Here is a 22,382-nt window from a genome sequence, read left to right as displayed (position 1 = left end):
ACTCATCCAGGGGCTTGTGAGCCTCCCTACACCCACCTTGCACCTTTCCTCTTGGGCAACTCCAGAATAGGAGAGAGTCCAGCCCCTCTCCAAGAGTTTGTTCTAGAGCCGGAGTAGTGCATAGAGGTAAACTATAGCTAACTATGTCTACTGCTCCATCTTCCACACCAACTATAACTCTCCCCCTCTTGACAAAATATGACTTCTTTTGATGACAGTATTTTTTTTTAATTATTCACACCTCAGTGGCCATCAGTATCCATCAGTCCATCAAGTTCAATGTTATTAAAAACAGTAAACGTGAGCAGTAATCTGTTAACTTCAAAATACAACTAAAGCTTGGAGCTGAGTCACTCATCTGTTATAGGGTGTATTATCTAAAGATCAGTCATACATTCCCTCCCAACCGCACCTAAATATTTACCTAACAAAGCCACTTCCCCATAACGGAGAAAAAAAAAGAATAAAAGGGAAGATGTAACAAAGTTGACTTCCTCTTTCTCGGGGGGCCAGCACGAAGGATGGAGACTTGATGTAACTCTGTGGTTTATCAGAAGAAGTGCCAGTCAGTGAAATTAACAAACTGCCTCATTGGAGAAAGACTTCTCTCTGATCCAGCTTCAGCTGACTTGTTTGGGGAGGTGGACTGGTTCTGCTGCTGAGGTTTGATCTTCATATTTGGTTGTTTATGATGAATACAATTTTGTTTAGCAGATGCTTTGATAAAGTTAATTTAAAAATGAAGATTAATGATGACTTTTTGAATTCAGGTGATGAGTGTTACATCATTCCTGTCAGTGAGCATGTCAGCCAACATGTTTCTGATTGTCCTCTTTGTGCCAGGTGAGCTGTTTATTCACTAACTTTCATTTAAAGCTGTTTATTATTTACAGTTTGAACTTCATGGAAACAAAGCAGAAAGAGGGGTGCAGAGAAGTTTCTTCTTCCACATGTTCATGTCCTGACTGCAAAATGAAATGATTTATACTGATGTTGTTAACAGGACTGGGAGAAAGAGCAGCATTTAACATACTACCTCTTAGTTTATCAGAAATACAAACTCTATGCTTTTATTTTACACAACATGATATTAACCATGACTCTGGTTTACAGGGGCTCGGACTCAGTGTCGTGAATGGTCAGGTCTCTTCATCACTTCACCTCAGAGGATGGAAGCTCTGAATGGATCTTGTTTGCTGATCCCGTGTAACTTCAGCGCTAGATATAGAGAAGGGATTGAAAATCAGTTTGTCAGCACAAGAGAAACATTTGGACTGTGGAAAAAAGAAAACCAAATCACATACAATCCAAGAAATGTGGTTTTTAACAGTAGATGGACAGTTCTCAAATATCCAATCAACATAACTGGAGACCTGAAGGAGAAAAACTGCACCACTCTGTTCTCCAACGTCAATGCAACATTTAAAGGCATTTACTACTTCAGGATCATGAACTGGCCATTCAGGGCAAATGCTGCCTGTGACCCTCTGAACATAACAGTGAGAGGTAAGATCATTTTGTTGTCTTTCCCTCAGACTGTGACTTTATTGTGACAGAAGTGAGATCAATTTATGCTTTGTGTGAGCAAGACACTGTTTAACTTTAATGGGACAGGAAGGGTTAAAGTAAGTGACAGGCAGAGAGAGGAGAGAGAGGGAAAGATAGGATCCCGGCAGTCTAAGCCTATAGCAGCATAACTAAGAGCTGGTCCAAGCCTGATCCAGCTCTAACTATAAGCTTTATCAAAAAGGAAAGTTTGAAGCCTATTCTTAAAAGTAGAGAGGGTGTCTGCCTCCTGGACCCTGACTGGTAGATGATTCCAAAGGAGAGGGGCCTGATAACTGAAGGCTGTACATTCCATACTACTTTTAGAGACTTAAGGTAGGACCAGCAGGCCTGCATGTTTGGAGCGTAGTGTTCTAGAGGGGTAATAGGGCACTATAAGTTCTTTAAGATATGAAGGTGTCTGATCATTAAGGGCTTTGTAGGTCAGAAGAAGGATTTTAAATCATAGTCTAGATTTTATGGGGAGTCAGTGTAGAGAAGCTAACACTGGAGAGATGTGCTCTCTCTTCCTTGTTCTAGTCAGTACTCAAGCTGCGGCGTTTTGAACTAGCTGAAGAGTCTTTAGAGACTTATTGGGGAAGCCTGATAAGAGGGAGTTACAGTAATCTAACCTGGAGGTAACAAATGCATGGACTACTTTTTCTGCGTCGCTCTGAGATAGGAAGTGTCTAATTTTAGAAATATTGCACAAGTGAAAAAAGGCTGACCTTGAATTTGCTGAATGTGGGAGTTAAAGGACATATATTATTAGAATAAGTCTCTCTGAGGTGTTTGGGGCCAATAACAACAACTTGTTTTTTTCTGAGTTTAGCAGTAAGACATTTCTGGTCATCCAGGTCTTTATATCTTTAAGACAAGCTTCTGATTTAGATAACTGATTGGTTTCTTCTGGCTTCACTGATAAATAGAGCTGAGTGTCATCAGCATAACAATGAAAATGAATTCAGTGCTTCCTCATGATGCTACCTAGAGGAAGCATATATAAGGTGCTTCCTCAACTCAACTCAACTCAACTTTATTTATAAAGCATTTTAAGAACAACAGCAGCTGGACACAAAGTGCTGTACAGAAACATAATGGATCAAAACAAACAATAAAATCATAAAATCAATAAGAACAAGAAGATAAAAGTTAAACAATAAAAAAATAAAAAAATAAAAAGGCACTAAAACAACAAGTCGAAAGCCAGGGAATAAAAATGAGTTTTAAGATGATCATGATGTTACCTAGAGGAAGCATATATAAGGTGAAAAGAATTAGTCCTAGCACTGATCCTTGTGGAACTCCCTGACTAACCCTGGCTCACTGAGGACTTTTCATTAATGTGAACTGAGATCGATCTGTCAGGTACGATTTAAACCAAGCTAAAGCAGTTCCTGTAATGCCAATGAGTCGCTCTAATCTCTGTAACAGGATTTGATGGTCAATCGTATCGAATGCAGCGCTAAGATCTAATAAAACAAGTACGGAGAGAAGACCACTGTCTGAGGCCTTTAGTAGATCATTGGTTACTTTTAACAGTGCAGTCTCTGTGCTATGGTGGGCTCTAAACCCCGACTGAAAGTCCTCAAACAAACTGTTGCTCTTAAGAAAGTCCCAGAGCTGAACTGACACCACTTTCTCCAGGATTTTAGAGATAAAGGGGAGGTTAGATATCGGTCTATAGTTAGATAAGGAGCCTGAATCAAGAGTGGGCTTTTTAAGGAGAGGTTTAATTACAGCTACTTTAAATGATTGAGGTACATAGCCTGTCAGTAAAGACATATTAATCATACTGAGTAAAGAAGTGCTAACAGTGGAAGGACTTCTTTTAGCAGCTTAGTTGGGATTGGGTCTAAAAGACAGGTCGATGGTTTAGCTGAAGAAACTGTTGAAACCAGTTCAGGAAGGTCAATAGGTGAAAAACAGCCTAGGTATACATCTGGCTTTAACGCTGTTTCAATGATCCCGCTGTTGGTAAAGGGTCCTACACTAATTAAAGGTAAGAGGTTACTAATTTGATCTCTAATCTTTAAGATTTGATCATTAAAGAAGCTCATAAAGTCATCGCTGCTGAGGGCTAAAGGAATACATGGCTCAGTGGAGCTATGACTGTCTGTCAGCCTGGCTACAGTGCTGAAGAGGAACCTAGGGTTGTTTTTATTCTCTTCTATTAGAGAGGAGTAATAGGCAGCTCGAGCATGCTGCAGGGCCTTCCTATATTTATTAAGACTATCCTTCCAAAGTGAGCAGGTTTCAGTTGTTTTATTGGAGCGCCATAATCTTTCTAGTTTTTTAGAAGTTTAATGTAAAATAAGATTTAAAGCATCCAGTATCATTCATGAAGAAGCAGAAAACACATGTTTTAATGTTGATGAATGTATTTACATTTAAATACTTAGTTTGTTCTCAGAATGTTTGTTTCTATGAAAAATCTTAACTCACAGATTCTCCTCGGAGCCCCAGAATAGAGATCCCAGCAGGAGACCTGAAGGAGGAGGAGTCTGTCACTATAACCTGCTCAGCTCTCACTCCCTGTCCACACTCTCCTCCTAAACTCACCTGGAGTCTCCAAAGAGACTCTCTCAACAACATGGAGGAAAACACAGATGGAACCTTTACAACTCAAATCCAGGAGAGCATCACTCTGTCAGAGCACCATGATGGATACAACATCACCTGTTCTGCCACATATCCTGTGAATGAAGGCAGAGATGTGAGGACAGCAGAGGAGACAAAGACTCTCAGTGTTTCATGTGAGACAATCAGAGTTTGATATTGACTCCTGGCAGAATATGATGATTTATGGGATGTCAGTTTATCTTTGTTTTTTCCTCAGATGCTCCTAAAAACACCTCAGTGTCCATCAGTCCATCAGATTTGGTGTCAGCAGGTACCCTGGTTAACCTGACCTGCTCCAGCAGAGCCAAGCCTCCTGTCAGCAGGTTCACCTGGTTCAGGATCAGCAACAACAGACCTGTGAACGTATCTGAAGGAGAGTCTTACAGCCTTAATGTGACTGAAGGAGGAGTTTATTACTGCGTGGCCACAAGTCATCTTGGTAATGGAACTTCAGAGAAGATAAATCTGACTCTTAAAGATGAAGGTGATCACCACAGTCACTTCTCCTAAAGTTGGACTTTATCCACTTCTCTGTTGCTCTATGACAGAGCTCTCTGTCTGTTGCTGCACCATGCAGATTACTTTCCTGTCTTTACATCAGCAGTGTTTTATGTCCACATGAAATCTTACTCTTACCCTCATGCTTTATATTGGTCTGTTGTTCCCATCAGGCCTCTCCAGTATTTCTCTAATATGGAAAGCAGTGGTTGGAGGTATCTTTGGGATCATTGTGTTCACCTGTCTGCTTGTCTTAGTTTGGTAAGTATCAAATAAATAATGACTCATACTCTGGCAATGATATTAAAGTTGATAATTCAAACACATGACAAATAGTCTTTGAGCAGGTACTTCATCAAACCTCAAAGTCTGACTAACCTAAAAATCTCTCATGTCTCACAGGCGTTTCAAATCTAAAGGTCCAAGTCCACAACAGACTCAGGTAGGAAAATACAAAACTTTAGCTGTCAGTTATGAGTGGTAGACATTTGTTCACAGTCCTCTACAACAGGGGTTCCCAAAGTGTGGGTCGGGACCTCCTGGAGGGCCGCGAGACATAAATGGGGGGTTGTGAGATGTCCTCCAGCATGTTTTTTTTTTTTAAGTTATCTAAAAATAGTACATTTTACACATCATAGTAAAAAAAAAATATAGACGAAAATAGTGGCTAAATTTGAGATAAAACCGTTTTCTGTCTTTCTTTGTTGCCAGATGACTCCTAAGTTTAGGGTTAGTGAACAGTTAATTACCAAAAGCATCAGTAGCAGCAGGTTAGTTCATAGCAGCACAGGAAACACAGACACATGCTCATATAGGTAGGGTCATTTTCTGCAGACCAGCTAAATGAAACCACATTAAATCACTTTGAGGGACAGTGGGGGCTGTGAGTCTTTGGCACCTATATTTTAGGGGTCAAGGGCCGAAAAGTTTGGGAACCCCTGCTCTACAGTGATGCTTATATTAGAGCAGTCCCTGTTCTGAGATAGCTCTCATTTCATCCAGCAGAAGGTTCCCCTCACCCCTCTTTGTGATTTATTGTTATTCAGATTCAAACAGGTGCCCGGATGTCTGCTGAAGAGCCTGCAGTAAAAACAGAGGAAGAAGAAGAACAACACATCCATTATGGAGAGATAGACTTCTCCAAACTGAGACATGAACCATCCTCTGACTCAGTGCAGGACAGAGGACAGCAGCAGGACACAGTGTACGCACAGGTCAAAGTGTCTGAGACAACAAACAACCAAACACAGAGTGCTGACAGCACAGAGGGTCTCTATGCAGAAGTAAAGAAAAGAACTGAACCAAGCGGAGGGGTGACACCCGATACATGAGGGACACAAAGTTTGAGGAAGTTACCAGGGACAAAAATATGAAATGGATAAGGAACTTACTGTAATTATACCTTAGATACACGAGTAACTCTTTATAACTTCATTGATGAGAAAATAATCACACATAACTTTCATGATAAAGAACTCTGAATAAAAGTGTTGATCTAAAGAGTTGATGAACATGTCAGAGTATAAGTCCACTTCACAGAGTTACTTTTCACTGAGGGAACTTTAAGTCTGTATTTGGCTCATGTTAGTCTGCGGATGAGTCTTTATTTGAGGTCTTTTTGAAAAGCTAGTTGATTATTAACACAGTAACACTAAGTTGGCTTCTGCTATGTGTAAACCCCATTCAATGTTTTAATACAAATGTTTCTATTGTTAGACAAAAAACAAGTATCATCAATCAGTCAATAAATCTTTATTCGTAAAGCCCCAATTTAACTGTGGACTGTTTTTTTTTTAATATACTACTATCTCTACACTTCTGACCACTCCAACCACTTTAACTTTACACGTCACATTCACACATTCACACACTGATCCAATCCAATCCACTTTATTTATACAGCACATTTTAAAAAACAATCAAGTTTTGCAAAGTGCTTCACAGTGAGGTAAAATAAAACACACATAAAACGCTGTAAGAGAATAAAATAGAATAAGATAAAAGAATCATCATAAAACACATATAACAGTTTTTAAACAATTGTAGAAAAAAAAAAGGAAATAAATAATAAAGAAATAAAATAAAAACACTGATGGCAGAGACTGCTGTGCAAAGAGCCCATCAGCATTAACCAATCCCACTCACACACTGCTGGAAGAGCCACAGAGGGCAGTTCAGGGTCAAGTGTCTCAATTCTTGACATATTTCATTACTCAATTCACTTCTCTGTACTTGAGCACTAACAGGAGCCGATCTCTAAACAAGTGTAAAGTTGTTCAGAAAATGTAACGTCTTACAAGAGATAACTTAATTTTACCTCCTGGGAGTGAACAAGCAGTATTGAAAGTAACAAAAAAATTGCCCTCCTCTGTACCTGCTGATAGACCTCTTCTGTACCTGCTGATAGACCTCCTCTGTACCTGCTGATAGACGTCCTCTGTACCTGCTGATAGACCTCCTCTGTACCTGCTGATAGACCTCTTCTGTACCTGCTGATAGACCTCCTCTGTACCTGCTGACAGACCTCTTCTGTACCTCCTGACAGACCTCTTCTGTACCTGCTGATAGACCTCCTCTGTACCTGCTGATAGACGTCCTCTGTACCTCCTGACAGACCTCTTCTGTACCTCCTAAAAGACCTCCTCTGTACCTGCTGATAGACCTCCTCTGTACCTGCTGACAGACCTCCTCTGTACCTGCTGATAGACCTCTTCTGTACCTGCTGATAGACCTCCTCTGTACCTGCTGATAGACGTCCTCTGTACCTGCTGATAGACCTCCTCTGTACCTGCTGATAGACCTCTTCTGTACCGGCTGATAGACCTCCTCTGTACCTGCTGATAGACGTCCTCTGTACCTCCTGACAGACCTCTTCTGTACCTCCTAAAAGACCTCCTCTGTACCTGCTGATAGACCTCCTCTGTACCTGCTGATAGACCTCCTCTGTACCTGCTGATAGACCTCTTCTGTACCTGCTGATAGACCTCCTCTGTACCTGCTGATAGACGTCCTCTGTACCTGCTGATAGACCTCCTCTGTACCTGCTGATAGACCTCTTCTGTACCTGCTGATAGACCTCCTCTGTACCTGCTGATAGACGTCCTCTGTACCTCCTGACAGACCTCTTCTGTACCTCCTAAAAGACCTCCTCTGTACCTGCTGATAGACCTCCTCTGTACCTGCTGACAGACCTCCTCTGTACCTGCTGATAGACCTCTTCTGTACCTGCTGATAGACCTCCTCTGTACCTGCTGATAGACCTCTTCTGTACCTGCTGATAGACCTCCTCTGTACCTGCTGATAGACCTCCTCTGTACCTGCTGATAGACCTCCTCTGTACCTGCTGACAGACCTCTTCTGTACCTGCTGATAGACCTCCTCTGTACCTGCTGATAGACCTCCTCTGTACCTGCTGATAGACCTCCTCTGTACCTGCTGATAGACCTCTTCTGTACCTGCTGATAGACCTCCTCTGTACCTGCTGATAGACATCCTCTGTACCTCCTGACAGACCTCTTCTGTACCTCCTAAAAGACCTCCTCTGTACCTGCTGATAGACCTCCTCTGTACCTGCTGACAGACCTCCTCTGTACCTGCTGACAGACCTCCTCTGTACCTGCTGATAGACCTCTTCTGTACCTGCTGATAGACCTCCTCTGTACCTGCTGATAGACGTCCTCTGTACCTGCTGATAGACCTCCTCTGTACCTGCTGATAGACCTCTTCTGTACCTGCTGATAGACCTCCTCTGTACCTGCTGATAGACGTCCTCTGTACCTCCTGACAGACCTCTTCTGTACCTCCTAAAAGACCTCCTCTGTACTTGCTGATAGACCTCCTCTGTACCTGCTGACAGACCTCCTCTGTACCTGCTGATAGACCTCTTCTGTACCTGCTGATAGACCTCCTCTGTACCTGCTGATAGACCTCTTCTGTACCTGCTGATAGACCTCCTCTGTACCTGCTGATAGACCTCCTCTGTACCTGCTGATAGACCTCCTCTGTACCTGCTGACAGACCTCTTCTGTACCTGCTGATAGACCTCCTCTGTACCTGCTGATAGACCTCCTCTGTACCTGCTGATAGACCTCTTCTGTACCTGCTGATAGACCTCCTCTGTACCTGCTGACAGACCTCTTCTGTACCTCCTGATAGACCTTGTCTGTACCTGCTGATAGACCTCCTCTGTACCTGCTGATAGACCTCCTCTGCCTTTTGGATCGTGCATTCTTAGGGCCTTAGCTCAGTTAGTGCAAGGACCTAAATGTATTTCATGTATTATTATATTATCTGTGTGAGGACTAAAACATGCTTTTATTGGTGTCAAATGTAGGCGGGGCAAATTTGCAGAGAGGCACCCCCTAGCGTCAGTTGCAAGACCAGCCCCTCGGGGCACTCTCTCCGAGAAAGATGAGTTTTTGTACTTGCATCCAGCTTCCCGTGACAGAGGCTGTTTTCGAGACCGCCTGCTACATACTACATTCGGATTTAGTATGCAGTATGTACTTCATACTGCATACTACGTACTGAGTTTGAAGAGTCTGTAGTATGACTGTTCTGTTGGATCTGTTTTGCAGTATGCTGGGCCAGGCGTCTCTGGATTTCTAGTTTCGGAAAATTAAAGAAGTGGTTTATATGGAATTTAATAATTTTCACAGCACCTAAAAACTGAGTGCCCCCGTCATATACGGAAAAAAAGAAGCACAACATTAGCGCTGTGCATTGTGAGAAACAGTATGTGAGGCAGACTTGTCTTCTGCATACTGAGAAATGTTCCTGAATCAGTACACATCCAGGTAGTTTTGTCATACTGCAGATTTTGCTCTTGTTCACATACTACATACTGAATTTTGGCCAAATCAGTACTTACTGCTAGTATAGTAGGAGGTTTCAAAACAGCAATAGAAAAAAGTCTCTTGATGATGTGGTGAAAGGTCCACAGGAAGTGATAAGCTCTCAAAGTTGGGTGTTTTGCCACGTGACAGGAAGTAGTTTTTTTTCAGTCTGATGCTGCAAATTTGATTTTGAGATCATGTCTCGCCATAAAATTTCAAAATGTTCTAGCTCCGCCATACATTGACATATCTGCACAAAAACCCTTGTGTTCGTGAGGTCTAGTCTGTATACATCCATCTTTATACATTTTTCTAAATCAACAACACCACCAACTGGCATCAGGAAGTTACTGCTTCCACAAAACTACTGTGAACTTCTACCTGGTTTGACAAATTCCCCCCCCCAAATGTTTTCGCTCATCCCAAGACTTTTCCCTGACACCTCTGCCAAGCACAGAAGCCTAAGGCCAAAGGCTGTCTAAAGAGCAAATTCTTGAACACCATCAAACAGGAGGCAGTTCTTGAAAGCACCCAAAATACTTGTAGAGTCACCAAATGTGGTACACAGGATCCCAGGGTAGCAATAAGAACATTTTGTTGAAGATATAATCCTTTACTTTAAAATCAATTGGCATGATTGCAGCAGCTTGTTGAAGTTTGACATCTGAAAGGCAGGGACTCTTTTGAGCCATTTGCTGGTGTTATACTTGAAATGATTTCTCTAACAGGCAGGATCCAACTCACTAAAAAAATTGTAAAGAGTGAGGGCACCAGAATTTTTTTTAAAGATTCTGTAGAAGAACTCAACAGGTGTTGCTTTGGCAGCTTAACAAAAAATGGTGTCCTATCATCTAGCAGGAAATGATTGCAACTGAAACAAACAAGGTCAGAACTGCCTCAAATTTGACATATCACATAAACAGTCAAATTTGAATCTCTTCCTGCAAACATCTTTGTGTCATTGCTGTCACACCAGGGTGTAATAGGTTAGAAGCCTTGCTTGACATGATTCAAAGGGTGAAAAGGAATTAAACTGGGTGCATCCCATGTCTCCCAAGGTGCATCAATGCATCCGCCACTCGTGTTTTCTACATCTTAGTCACTACCACCAGAGATGCATGAACATAAGGACATGAAGCGAAGGAGAGACAGAAGAGAAAAGTGGCTTCAAGGAAAATGACACGTGCTACACTTGAAGCCACATTATAATGAAAGTGTTCACTGAACACTGCTGGATCAAATATCTGGCAGCTTCTCTCTCTCTCTCTCTCTCTCTCTCTCTCTCTCTCTCTCTCTCTCTCTCTCTCTCCCTCTCTCTCTCTCTCTCTCTCTCTCTCTCTCTCTTTGTGTGTGTGTGTGTGTGTGTGTGTGTGTGTGTGTGTGTGTGTGTGTGTGTGTGTGTGTGTGTGTTACCTGTTAACCACCTGCACAAAAGAACACATTTTTTGTGTCATGTTCAGAATCTAATAGAACATTTTTAACCAATAATAAAGTGTAATTATTCAGTAATTCATTATGAATTATTTGCAGATTTATTTAGTATGTGTCTAATTATGACATCAGTATATTATAAACACAGGTAGCCTCATTTTAGGATCTCTAAGGAGTTTGAAATTATTTATTAAGATAAACATCTCAGGGCAAAAAAATAATCATGTTACAAACCTGCTGCTCATTAGAGATCAGCCTAATATGTAAATAACACAAAACTAAAATTATATCCAATGCTTAACTGATTGTGTCTCAGACCTCTGCATTCATCAGCGTATAGAGCCTGAGGCACACTGTATTACTCTATATATCAACCAAAATGAACTGAAAATAGTCACAGAGTCTGTCTGTGGGGATCAAGCACCATGGACAGCTCCCTGTCTGCACATGGTGCTATAGAACAGCAGCAGCACCATGGACAGGTCCTTGGTCATCATGATGGTTAAACCAAGCGACAAACTCCGGTCTCAAACGATGAAGCCAATGCAGAAGTGCTATAAACTGCAGTACATCGAGAATCTGCTTGAGGCTGGCTGCAGAAACACCGGAAACTACATAGATATGAATGGGAAAAAGACGATCTTTGCAGCATTAATAAACATGTTTACAGCCTGGTTCAGAAAACGGCTTGGCCCTATGAAGCTAATCTCTCTAATGGCACACACTGTACGGGGGGTGAATTTTTTTCTAACGTGACGGTTCAGAAGATATTAAGATTATGAGTTTTGCCCAAATAAGGACATGACTGACGTGACTCCCGGTCAGAAACACACAGCCATTGGCTAAGGGGCTCACACTACGTCACACTCTGCCTGGTTGAGTTCCACATTACCAATATGGCTGCTGCCGTCGATTTGCTTCAAAACAGCTCTCAGGAACAGATGGGTGACATCACGGATACTACGTACATATTTTATACAGTCTATGGGTTAAACACATCAGCAGCACCATGGACTGCTCCCTGCGCCACGCCCTAACGTGCATGAAGGTGTGAGGGCCCGTTCAATGCTGCTTGCAGCTTTAATTATTCACCTCGTGGCTTCCTTTGCTTTAAGCAGGTCATGTTGCATGGTTAAAATACTGACTATTATTATTATTATTGTTATAATGATTTTATTTATCTCACAATGTTTCACTCCTGTTATCTTTGATATGTTGGTCATAAATGATCAGCCCACTCACTCACTGTCAGAAGATACACTCTGAGTCAGTATTAAACAGGAAGCTACATTATCACAGGTCATAACTAACACTAGCTAGTGAGCTAGAGGACTGAACCACCAAGAGAAGGTTAATATCTTTAGCTGCTGTAGTCGTATTCTCCACCTCAGAGTCCATCAGGTCATCAGGTTTGGTGTCAGTAAAAACAATATGAGTAAACAATAATCAGAGAAAGAACTAAAGCTTGGGGCCCATTGTTTGCACTATGTATAGAGCCCTTAGCTGGACGTATAAGGAACAATAAGAGAGTTAAAAAGTGAAGACTTCCCTTATTGTGATGAAGACCTCCACACGCCGAAGAAGCAGGAAACAAAGAGTGATGACAGAAAATAAAAGCTCAACCCAACCGCCTGCGCTTGGAATGATATGAAGATGATATGTTAGGAAGCTTAGTGTGTGTCTAACAAAACCCAGAGAATGACGAAAACATTAGACTAATAATAAAACAACACAAATTCAAAGCAGTTCAGCACCACGGATAGCGACCGCATCATTCTGACACCCACTTTAACTTTTTCATATACTGAGAGCACAGTAGGTCACTGTATCAACAGATATAAAGTTTAGTCAAATTGGCACAGCGGCCCACATGTTCACATACAAACAAAACATCAATATGAAGTACTCGGCCTACTCACCACTGTTTGAAGGAGCCTTAAGCTCCGAGGACTTGTCCATTTTCTTGTCTCTGTCATTCTCAATGGACAACATGGCAAGGGGTTTTTCAATTATTTTAACTTGGAGAAGGTGCAACGGTGACGGGAAGAGTCAAAAATAAGGGAGGTCGGTGCAAACCTCACTCAATGCAGAAGTTACTGCTGGAGGTTTGACAATGAGCATTTTTGCCAGATCTGCAACAGACTTTTGCTTTGGTATCAGGTCCCTGAAAGAGGTTCTAAAAGAAAGCATCTGGGGGCGATGTCCCGACTGTAGTGCTCAGTAAGCCGCCAGGCGGCTTGGTGTAACTCCTCATCTCGTGCTTGCAGCAGTGTGTTGGGGTGAATTGCCTCAAACATGTTCACAGTTTCATTCACATTTCATTTCACCACATCAGCTGGTGAATCTTTGGGACAGTTGCTGGATGATGATGTCAAGACAGGCATTAAAAACGTTCACCTGAAAGTTGCTCTCTGGGACAGTGAGGCGACTGTCTTCATCCAAGTGACGACTAACTTTTCTGGCCCTGGTTGTTTCAAACTGCGATTGACTTCCCAATGTAGTAGCTAGAGCAAGAGTGGCAGACTAAGCCTCATCAAATCGCTCTCTAAACTCCATCAAAACACTGATTGCATTTTGGAGTCGAGTAGATGTGTTTATTTCATCTGCAGATCTTCCGTTTTGTCTCACAGCATTCACCTTTTCACAGATGGCCTCCTAAATTGCGTTTCTTCTGACAACGCTGAGATGTCTCTGTTGGAGTTCACGGATGTGTTTATTTTCCTCCTCCACAAAGATCTCCAACTCCAGGACTTCAAACTTCATTTTTTGTTTACGGCCACTCTGCTCTCTCAAACTCTCCATGGTGACAGCCGATAGTACACGCAAAATCCTCATTTAAGGGCAGTCCGCACCACTTTTGCACTTGTTATCAATTGCTCATGCAATCACAGTAGATCACCTGCAACACGCCCAGAAATAGCACGTGCAACAATTCAACTGAAACAAGTTGTAGTTTTTTAGTTTTTATTCTTCCCCCTAAAAGATTTTTTAAACATTTCAGTTGAATTGTTCACGTTATAGGTCACATCAAAGGTGGAAACAGTTCTGACATGATTTATCTTGGTCTCATTTTTTTACATCACAAAACCTGGCATTTTAACAGAGGTGTGTAGACTTCTGATATCCACTCTAAACCTGTAAGATCATAGCAAAGGGTTAAAGAACCAGTGTCCATATTTAAAATGTGGGGTTAGTTTGGTGCAACATGGAAGTCTTTCAGAATGCTCTTAATTTATCATGATACCATTTTAGAATAGAATACAACACGTCTAAAGATGGGATACTCTGTATATCAGTGAAAGTGAAATAAAAAGGCTGCTCATTTTAAAGTGTTAAAGCTCTCTGCCTGTTAGTGGTGAATAAAGGGATGACAGACATGTTAGGTTAGAGGAGGAGAGAGGTCAAAGGAAGCAACAAAGAGCAGTGTGGGAAGAACTCTTGATGTGGCTCGGCTCTTTGGTCTGGAGTTCACTTGCCTTTAAAAAAGTCTGACACACAGAGACACCATGACTGAGCTTCAGACACAACTTCAGTTCATTACACTGGACACCAGGGGGCACCAATCACTGTTCAATGGATACAACAGTTCAGACTTTATCTACAACATGAGAAGGACACTTTAACAGTCTGTATGAAGACAAACCTTAGAGTCTGTTATATGCTCCATTCATTACTGCATCAGGGATGAATTAGATCTTTAAATGTTGATTTAACTCAAGTGTTTTGTGTGGGCTTCTCCTGATGACAGTGGACTTCAGGAGAAGCCCCCCCCCCACTCCCCCCCCTCACCATCCTGAACAGCACTGTGTCTACTGTGGACTCTTTCAGGTTCCTGGGATCCACTATTTCCCGGGACCTGAGGTGGACCTCCCACATAGACACAATCAGAAAAAAGGCCCAGCAGAGGATGTACTTCCTGCGTCAGCTCAGGAAGTTCAACCTGCCTCAGGAGCTGCTGATCATGTTCTACACCTCCATCATCCAGTCTGTTCTGTGTACCTCCATCACTGTCTGGTTTGGCTCTGCAACCAAACTAGACAAACACAGACTGCAGCGGACTATAAGGACTGCAGAGAAAATCATCGGTGTCGACCTGCCCCCCATCCAGGACTTGTACCGGTCCCGGGCCAGGAAACGGGCAGGGAGCATTACCGCTGACCCCTCACACCCTGGACACAAATTCTTCAAACTCCTCCCCTCCGGCAGGCGCTACAGATCACTGTGCGCCAAAACAACCCGCCATAAGAACAGTTTCTTCCCCCAGGCTGTCACTCTGATGAACACTAAACCATAACAGTGTCATACCTGTCAGATAAATACTCTCTGTAAATATACATGTAGATACACAATGCAACAATTCTCAAGCAGAATTCCATATTTCTATTTTTTGTATTATTTAACTTCTATTTTATAATGTAAAACTACCTCTGCAACTCACCACTGCACTTTATCATATTATTTTAGCCTGTACATATTAGTCAAGCTATTTGTTGTTTCTTTGTATTTATAGCTAAGGTTATTGTTATTATATTTTCATTTTATTTTTTATTGTAGTTCTTATTCTTATTCCTATTCTTATGCCTTGTACAAAGAGAGCACAGTTTACCAAAGTCAAATTCCTTGTGTGTTCAAGCATACTTGGCGAATAAAGCTGATTCTGATTCTGATTCTGATTCTGATTCTGATTCTGATTCTGATTTGTATTTTTGTTTAAAAGATAGATTCCATGTCTGACATCTTTTCACTCTCACATCACTTTACACTAAATCTTAAAAGTGGTATCCTCACAATAAAAAACTTTCCTTTGCATATTTCTCCACACTATCTTCACCTAAAAAAACATGATAGATTTTCTATCATCTTTAAAGTGCAGCCTTTTAAACATCATTCTTTGGATAAGCTTTTTCTCAGCCTTATCTTGATTTGGCATGAAGGGGAATGATGAACTTCTAGAAAACCTTTAGATCGGGACCTCCATCTCTCTTTCCTGACAGTTCTCCAAGAGACTGCTGCTCAGAAAAGTCTTTACCTTTAGTGTACAGGGAAGAGACAGAACACATATTTAAATAACAGACAACAGTACAAAGAACACATATTTAAATAACAGACAACAGTACAAAGAACACATATTTAAATAACAGACAACAGTACAACGAGACCATAATAGACTCAGAGACAATGCTGCCACCTTGAGGCTGTAAAACCAAAGGTCACACCTTCTGAAGACAAGGATTTAACATTCATATTTCTCTGTGTAATCCAGATCAAAACCAGTTCCTCCCTGATGTTATAGACTCTTTGTCTTCACCTGAATGTCAGATATTTTTCTTTGGATTTTTAATTTGTAAGTTTTCATCAGATGTAGTCATCAGGTTTTTTATAGACTGGTTAAGTACAGTTTGACACCTCTCAGCAGAAACAAGAAAACACTGTGCTCGCCTGCTGCCCGCTCCTCTGGCCAAATACCGCTGCAGAGTTCACACCTACAGTATCTGCAGAGAACAGAAGTGCACAGGCTTTAATCTGTGAACCACAAGCAAGACACCATCATGTTGGAGGTTTCTGCCTGTTAAAGGAAGTTTGTCCTTGCCACTGTAACTTGCTAAATGCTGCAAAGTGCTCTGCTCATGGTGGATTAAGATGAGATCAGACTGAGTCCTGTCTGTAAGATGGGACTGGATCTGATCCTGTCTTGATGTTGGGTCTTAGTTAAAGATAGAACATAGAGTACGGTCTAGACCTGCTCTGTTTGGAAAGAGTCTGAGGAGAACATTTGTTGCAATTTGGTGTTATATAAATAAAGATTGATTGATTGATTGATTGATTGATTGATTGATTGATTGATTGATTGATTGATTGGTTGTTTGGTTGATTGGTTGATTGATTGAACTTTACATTACTGTGCTATGATACAGCTCTGAAAACAACCAGCCAGTTCATCAGTAACTTGGGAAGGGTGTTGATGATTATATTCTGGACATCAGTTGAGTCAGCAGTTTTCTCAATGACTGTGGTTGCATGTTCTGAGCTACACTGAGAGATGCATGGTGAAATAGAATTAAGAAAACTCAAAATGAAATATTCTAATATTTTCAGATGTTTGTTTTTTTCAGTGCACCGTAATTATTAAAAATAAAATATAAAAAAAACATTTCAAGTTTCTGTAATGAGTTTAGAACATATACTACATTTTCACTGTCTTTAATAACAGATTCATAATTCATAATTCAGATATTTCAACTCTTCTGAATTATTTGCATAAAATGAAGCGCAAATAATTTGCGCAATCGAACCATTCGTGTCACCTAATTTGCGCCATTTGCTCCAGCAGACCACTACTCACGTCTATTTGCGTCTTTACATTGACTTTACATGTACTTCATTTGCACAAAGGATTTTATTTGATGTGAACGCCCCATTAAGCAGTCCCTCCAGGAAGTTGCGATGTCGCGATCGCAAGTATCGACGCAAATTCAACCAATCAGCGCGATTTTTCCGCGGCCTTGCAATTTTGTACAATAAACGCAACTTTCCCGCAAATTTGACCAATTACCTCAATCTCAGCCCCTGTACGTCATCGGTTTCATCATCCATTTCACTTCTTGGAGCATAAACATAAGTCCTCACTTGATCGGCACTTTTCAACAACAAAACACGCACAGAGAACGGGTGAAGAGAGGGGACAGCAGGCAGGACAAGTGACCATGACAACGTTGTTATTTATAGATACTAGAGTTATTATCTGAGGGGCTCAGTGTTAGCTTGGTCTCTACCTGCAGCAGGTGTGCTTTATGAACCAGCTCTCCTCACCTCCATGCATCTGTCTCATCTTCATTGATGATCTTTACCCCCGGTGTGTGTTAGTGACAAACACACAACCAGAGACGTCTGTTTAATATTTGATGTTTGACGTTGTTGCCGCCATTACCGTAAAAATCTCCAGTCTACAGCTTGATTTAATCCAGTTTGGTGAAACATCAGACACATTTAGTAAGTTTGGATCAACTCCTCCTCATCAAAGATGCAGATTCATTTCAGAGTGCGTGAACTGACTGTGCATCAGTCGCTGCGAGGTGCATTCAGGGACCGTCGTAAATGTGCAATACGGTCCTTTCATGGCATTTTTCTGTGAAACAAGAGAATCAAAATACAGTCACAGTGGTCACATCAAGAATGTTTTCTAAAAACAACTGTAATTTAGCATATTTACTTGCCCCTGAGATGTTATTGGGGGGAATAAAGCAAAAAAAAAATTGCAACTTTCACCGCGATTTTTTCAAAAAGCTGTCGCGAAATCAGGCTTTTTGGGCCGCAACAATCACAAAAAGATCCCACGAAATCCTGTAAGGACTGAGTAAAGATATAGAGACGCTGATTTCAAAGATTAAAGTTCCTCTTCTTAAAAACTTCACAGTGGTTAGGTTGATGAAGTGAACAGTTATCCACAGATCCAGGGAGCAGGTCTGTCCGTCTGTGAACATGATGATTGCTAACTTCTTCCTGAGTGTCCTTTTTGTGTCAGGTGAGCTTTTTCACTCAGTTCATGTTGATTTCACTTGAATCATTTACATCTGGACTCCAAAGTCAATCTTTAAATCTTTTGATGTCATGATCAGTTTGTTCATTGATCTTATAGGAGCTCACACTGCTTGTCCTGAGAAGGTAGGGCTGAGTATTGCAGCACCAAAGATGGTGCAGGCACTGAGTGGATCTTGTTTGCAGGTCCCGTGTAACTTTGCAGCTACATCAGGTGAAGAGACTGACAGCACAGGGAACATCTCCGGAGTGTGGATTAAAAATAACTCCAGATTTGCCTTCAATCCAGACAATGTGCCGAATTAACAACTACACCATGAGTCTGACTGGAAACCTGAGGGAGAAAAACTGCACCACTCTGTTTTCAAATGTCCTCACAAGTTACACAGACATGTACTTCTTCAGAATAGAGAGCAGCACATTCACAGTAACAGCTTCTTGTGATCCTCTACACATCACAGTTAAAGGTAAGAGAGTCTTTTTATACATGTTCATAATGTTGCTGCAGCTTTCTCTCTGTCAGCAAGGACCAAACGGATGAAATCAAAGATTCTCCTACAGTGAATCATACTTTTGTGTTCTATTTGACTAATGAAGCTGATCCTGAGTCTGTTTCTAACTCACAGATTCTCCTTGGAGCCCCAGAATAGAGATCTCAGGAGACCTGAAGGAGGAGGAGTCTGTCACTATAACCTGCTCAGCTCTCACTCCCTGTCCACACTCTCCTGGAGTCCCAGGAGACCTGGAGTCTCCAAAGAGACTCTCTCAACAACATGGAGGAAAACACAGATGGAACCTTTACAACTCAAATCCAGGAGAGCATCACTCTGTCAGAGCACCATGATGGATACAACATCACCTGTTCTGCCACATATCCTGTGAATGAAGGCAGAGATGTGAGGACAGCAGAGGAGACAAAGACTCTCAGTGTTTCATGTGAGACAACCAGAGTTTGATATTGACTCCTGGCAGAATATGATGATTTATGGGATGTCAGCTTATCTTTCTTTGTTCCTCAGATGCTCCTCAGTGTCCATCAGTCCATCAGGTTTGGTGTCAGCAGGTACCCTGGTTAACCTGACCTGCTCCAGCAGAGCCAAGCCTCCTGTCAGCAGGTTCACCTGGTTCAGGATCAGCAACAACAGACCTGTGATGGTATCTGAAGGAGAGTCTTACAGCCTTAATGTGACTGAAGGAGGAGTTTATTACTGCGTGGCCACAAGTGATCTTGGTAATCAGACGTCTTCAAGGATTCATTTGAGTACTTCAGGTAAATACAGAACTGTACTGAACCTTATTATATAAGTCAACCCAGTCCTCCACTCTCACCTGTGTGTGTGTGTGTGTGTGTGTGTGTTTGTGTGTGTGTGTGTATGTGTGTGTGTGTGTGTATGTGTGTGTGTGTGTGTGTGTGTGTGTGTGTGTGTGTATGTGTGTGTGTGTGTATGTGTGTGTGTGTGTGTGTGTGTGTGTGTGTGTGTGTGTGTGTGTGTGTGTGTGTGTGTTAATTAAATGTGTATGTATGTATTTAATTGTTCCTTAGTAATGGCCTCCTGTTAATAACTCACATTATCTGTTCTTGTTTATATAAAATAGTCCTCTGAAAGTAAAACACTAACATGTAAAGATAAAGGAACAAAGAGTATATTACAGTGCATGATGTTTCAGACACATAACATTATAAAGCATGCTGTGTTGTAACAGTTCATTCACAGTTCGGGGTTGGTGTCTACATCACAGTCAAGGTCCTTGGAATAGTTCTTCTCTACAGTACAATCTTCATCTTTGAGTGGTGAGACAAACTTTCAGTGAAATGATCTTTAGCAGCCAAACACTTCCTGTCTCTTTACAGTGTTCTTTAAACATCAATGTTCAACCTTTTCTTTTTCTTCTTCCTCCTTTTCTTTCAGTTGCTTTTGGTTCAAATGCTGCAACAAATCAGTCAAGGTGAGCCTCTCCAGGAGGACAGCTCCATGGTGATGTTAAAATAAAGTTTGACTCCTGATCTCTCATGAGCTGTGATTTACTGAGATCAGCTCAAAGTGCTGCTGCTGTTTGTCTTTCTGACACCACTCTGTCTGTGTGTTTCCTTCTCTCAGGAAGGTGTACGCTGACACTGTCAACAGAGCGCTTGAGATTGAAGCTTCATGAAGGAGAAGAGGATGATGTTGACCTCAGTATCATTTTGACCCAATATAGAATATAGCTGTATTTCTTTGTCCTGTAATTCTTACATATTTAATGGTGTTAGCTTGCAGCAGGTTGATCAGAGAGAATCAGGAGGAAATAGGACGCATGTTTTTGTCCATCATAACTGAATGATAATATTGTGCAGCTTCACCTTTACATGGTGTAGAAGTGTGCTGGTTTATGGATGTGTTTGTGTCCTCATGTTTGTTTCTCTAAGTGATGTTTTCTTTGTGAATGAAACTGTTTGTTGATGAATGAAGTGAGACGAGAGATGAAAAAGAAACGGAAGAACTTTGACTCCAACAAAGTCAACCTTTGAGTCTTTATTCAATAAATCAAAAGAATGTTGAACTTAATACGCTCATTTTCTTTGATTGGCTCTTTCTACAGCTTCTTTAGAAACACACCTGCTATAGGTGACTCTCCTTGTTTCACATCATCTAAAGCTTGTAAAGATGCAGGACAGGAAAAGTAGTCTGCAACATGTTTCCTACTTTCCCCTGAATGCATCTGGATTCATTCATGTGTCATCCAATCAGGGCTTCACTCCTTCATACTGTAATCAAGCTGTCATAGAACCTCTACATGTTCTAACACATGTTCACAAACAGGACTCAGTCAGCACTGTGGAGCAAACTTTGAGGTAAAGTCACATTCAATGAAAGACACATGTGAGGAACAAACTGCAGCCTCTCTGTGTGTGTGTGTGTGTGTTCTTCAAAGTGTATGCAGGGAGAAGATATCTCTGTAGGTGTGTTTGGTTTGCATTCCTCTGTGTTGAAGGATGAAATGAATTTAGTGAAAGTGAAGAGGTTCGAGGTGAGCTGACCATGTTCTGAGCAAAGCTTAGAGAGAACATGTAGAGAACTTTATGAACAGAGAGGAAGACGTTCATTTCCTCAGTATGTTCATGTTATATATGTCATACATGAAGCTTATAGGTTTGTAATGAATACACTGAGAAATGTACAAACATGATATTAATATAAAAACATTGAAAATAAAGTCAACTTTAATGAACTTAAGATGCACCTAAAGCTTGGAGCGTCCATATCTCATCATGTACTTCAAATGAGCAGCTAATGAGCTCTAACTACTCAATAAACTGGTTTCAATGGGCCAAAGACTCTGCTATGCACACTGTATTCTGACACTTTTGAAATGTGATTAAATTCCTTTATTTCAGGAGATGTTTAAACACAATATGTGGAAATGTTGAACCAATAAATGCAGATGAGATTATTACGTATTTTTAGGAGCCAAGGTTTTTATTACTCTGCAATAAATATCTTCAAGACAAAAACTTTGTCACTGTTCATTGTTTATTAAAGTACAAAAGAAAATGTGGAACACAAGATAAGTCTGAATATTAGTACACAATAGGTCAATGAGATTTAAAAAGCCTTGTCAAACATTGGAGCATATTAAGATACACACATTTCAAATGAAAGTCTAGTCATACCCTGGTAATGTGACTGCAGAGCTGCCTCTGCTGTCAAACTCACTGTAATGTCAAACTCATGTTTCCACAAACTGTGTGCCATCTTTAATCTTTAATCTTTAATATTATTAAGTTTAACCTCTCAAATTTCAGCCCTACAATACCTTTCCTCACTTCACAGTCAGCTAAAGATTAAATGCATACAATGTCACACACACAACAGCCAGTACGTTAAACCCCTGAGGTCTCTCTTCAAGAGGATAGGCAACATTTAGGACAGGAAA

General features: G+C 41.1%; 1 protein-coding gene across 1 annotated transcript; it reads left to right on the top strand.

Moving 5' to 3' along the window:
* Nucleotides 1–608: 608 nt before the first annotated feature.
* LOC117828763 (vascular cell adhesion protein 1-like) lies at nt 609–6,401 on the top strand. The gene is made up of 8 exons (XM_034706075.1): nt 609–663; nt 771–843; nt 1,114–1,506; nt 3,993–4,301; nt 4,385–4,651; nt 4,839–4,926; nt 5,068–5,107; nt 5,712–6,401. Exons 2-8 carry the CDS (start codon nt 774–776, stop codon nt 5,994–5,996), a joined length of 1,452 nt encoding a protein of 483 aa, XP_034561966.1. The 5' UTR covers nt 609–663; nt 771–773; the 3' UTR covers nt 5,997–6,401.
* Nucleotides 6,402–22,382: the final 15,981 nt, after the last annotated feature.

Source organism: Notolabrus celidotus, chromosome 17 (assembly GCF_009762535.1).
Source record: "Notolabrus celidotus isolate fNotCel1 chromosome 17, fNotCel1.pri, whole genome shotgun sequence".
NCBI lineage: Eukaryota > Metazoa > Chordata > Actinopteri > Labriformes > Labridae > Notolabrus > Notolabrus celidotus.
Note: the sequence above shows the minus strand (reverse complement) of the source record. Positions and strands in the feature narration are given on the sequence as shown.

Excerpts from the sequence above, each read along its gene's own strand:
- LOC117828763 (XM_034706075.1), top strand. The coding sequence starts at position 774 with ATGAGTGTTACATCATTCCTGTCAGTGAGCATGTCAGCCAACATGTTT. Across the intron at positions 844-1,113 it reads GATTGTCCTCTTTGTGCCAG|GGGCTCGGACTCAGTGTCGT; the intron begins GTGAGCTGTTTA and ends TCTGGTTTACAG. Across the intron at positions 4,302-4,384 it reads AAAGACTCTCAGTGTTTCAT|ATGCTCCTAAAAACACCTCA; the intron begins GTGAGACAATCA and ends TTTTTTCCTCAG.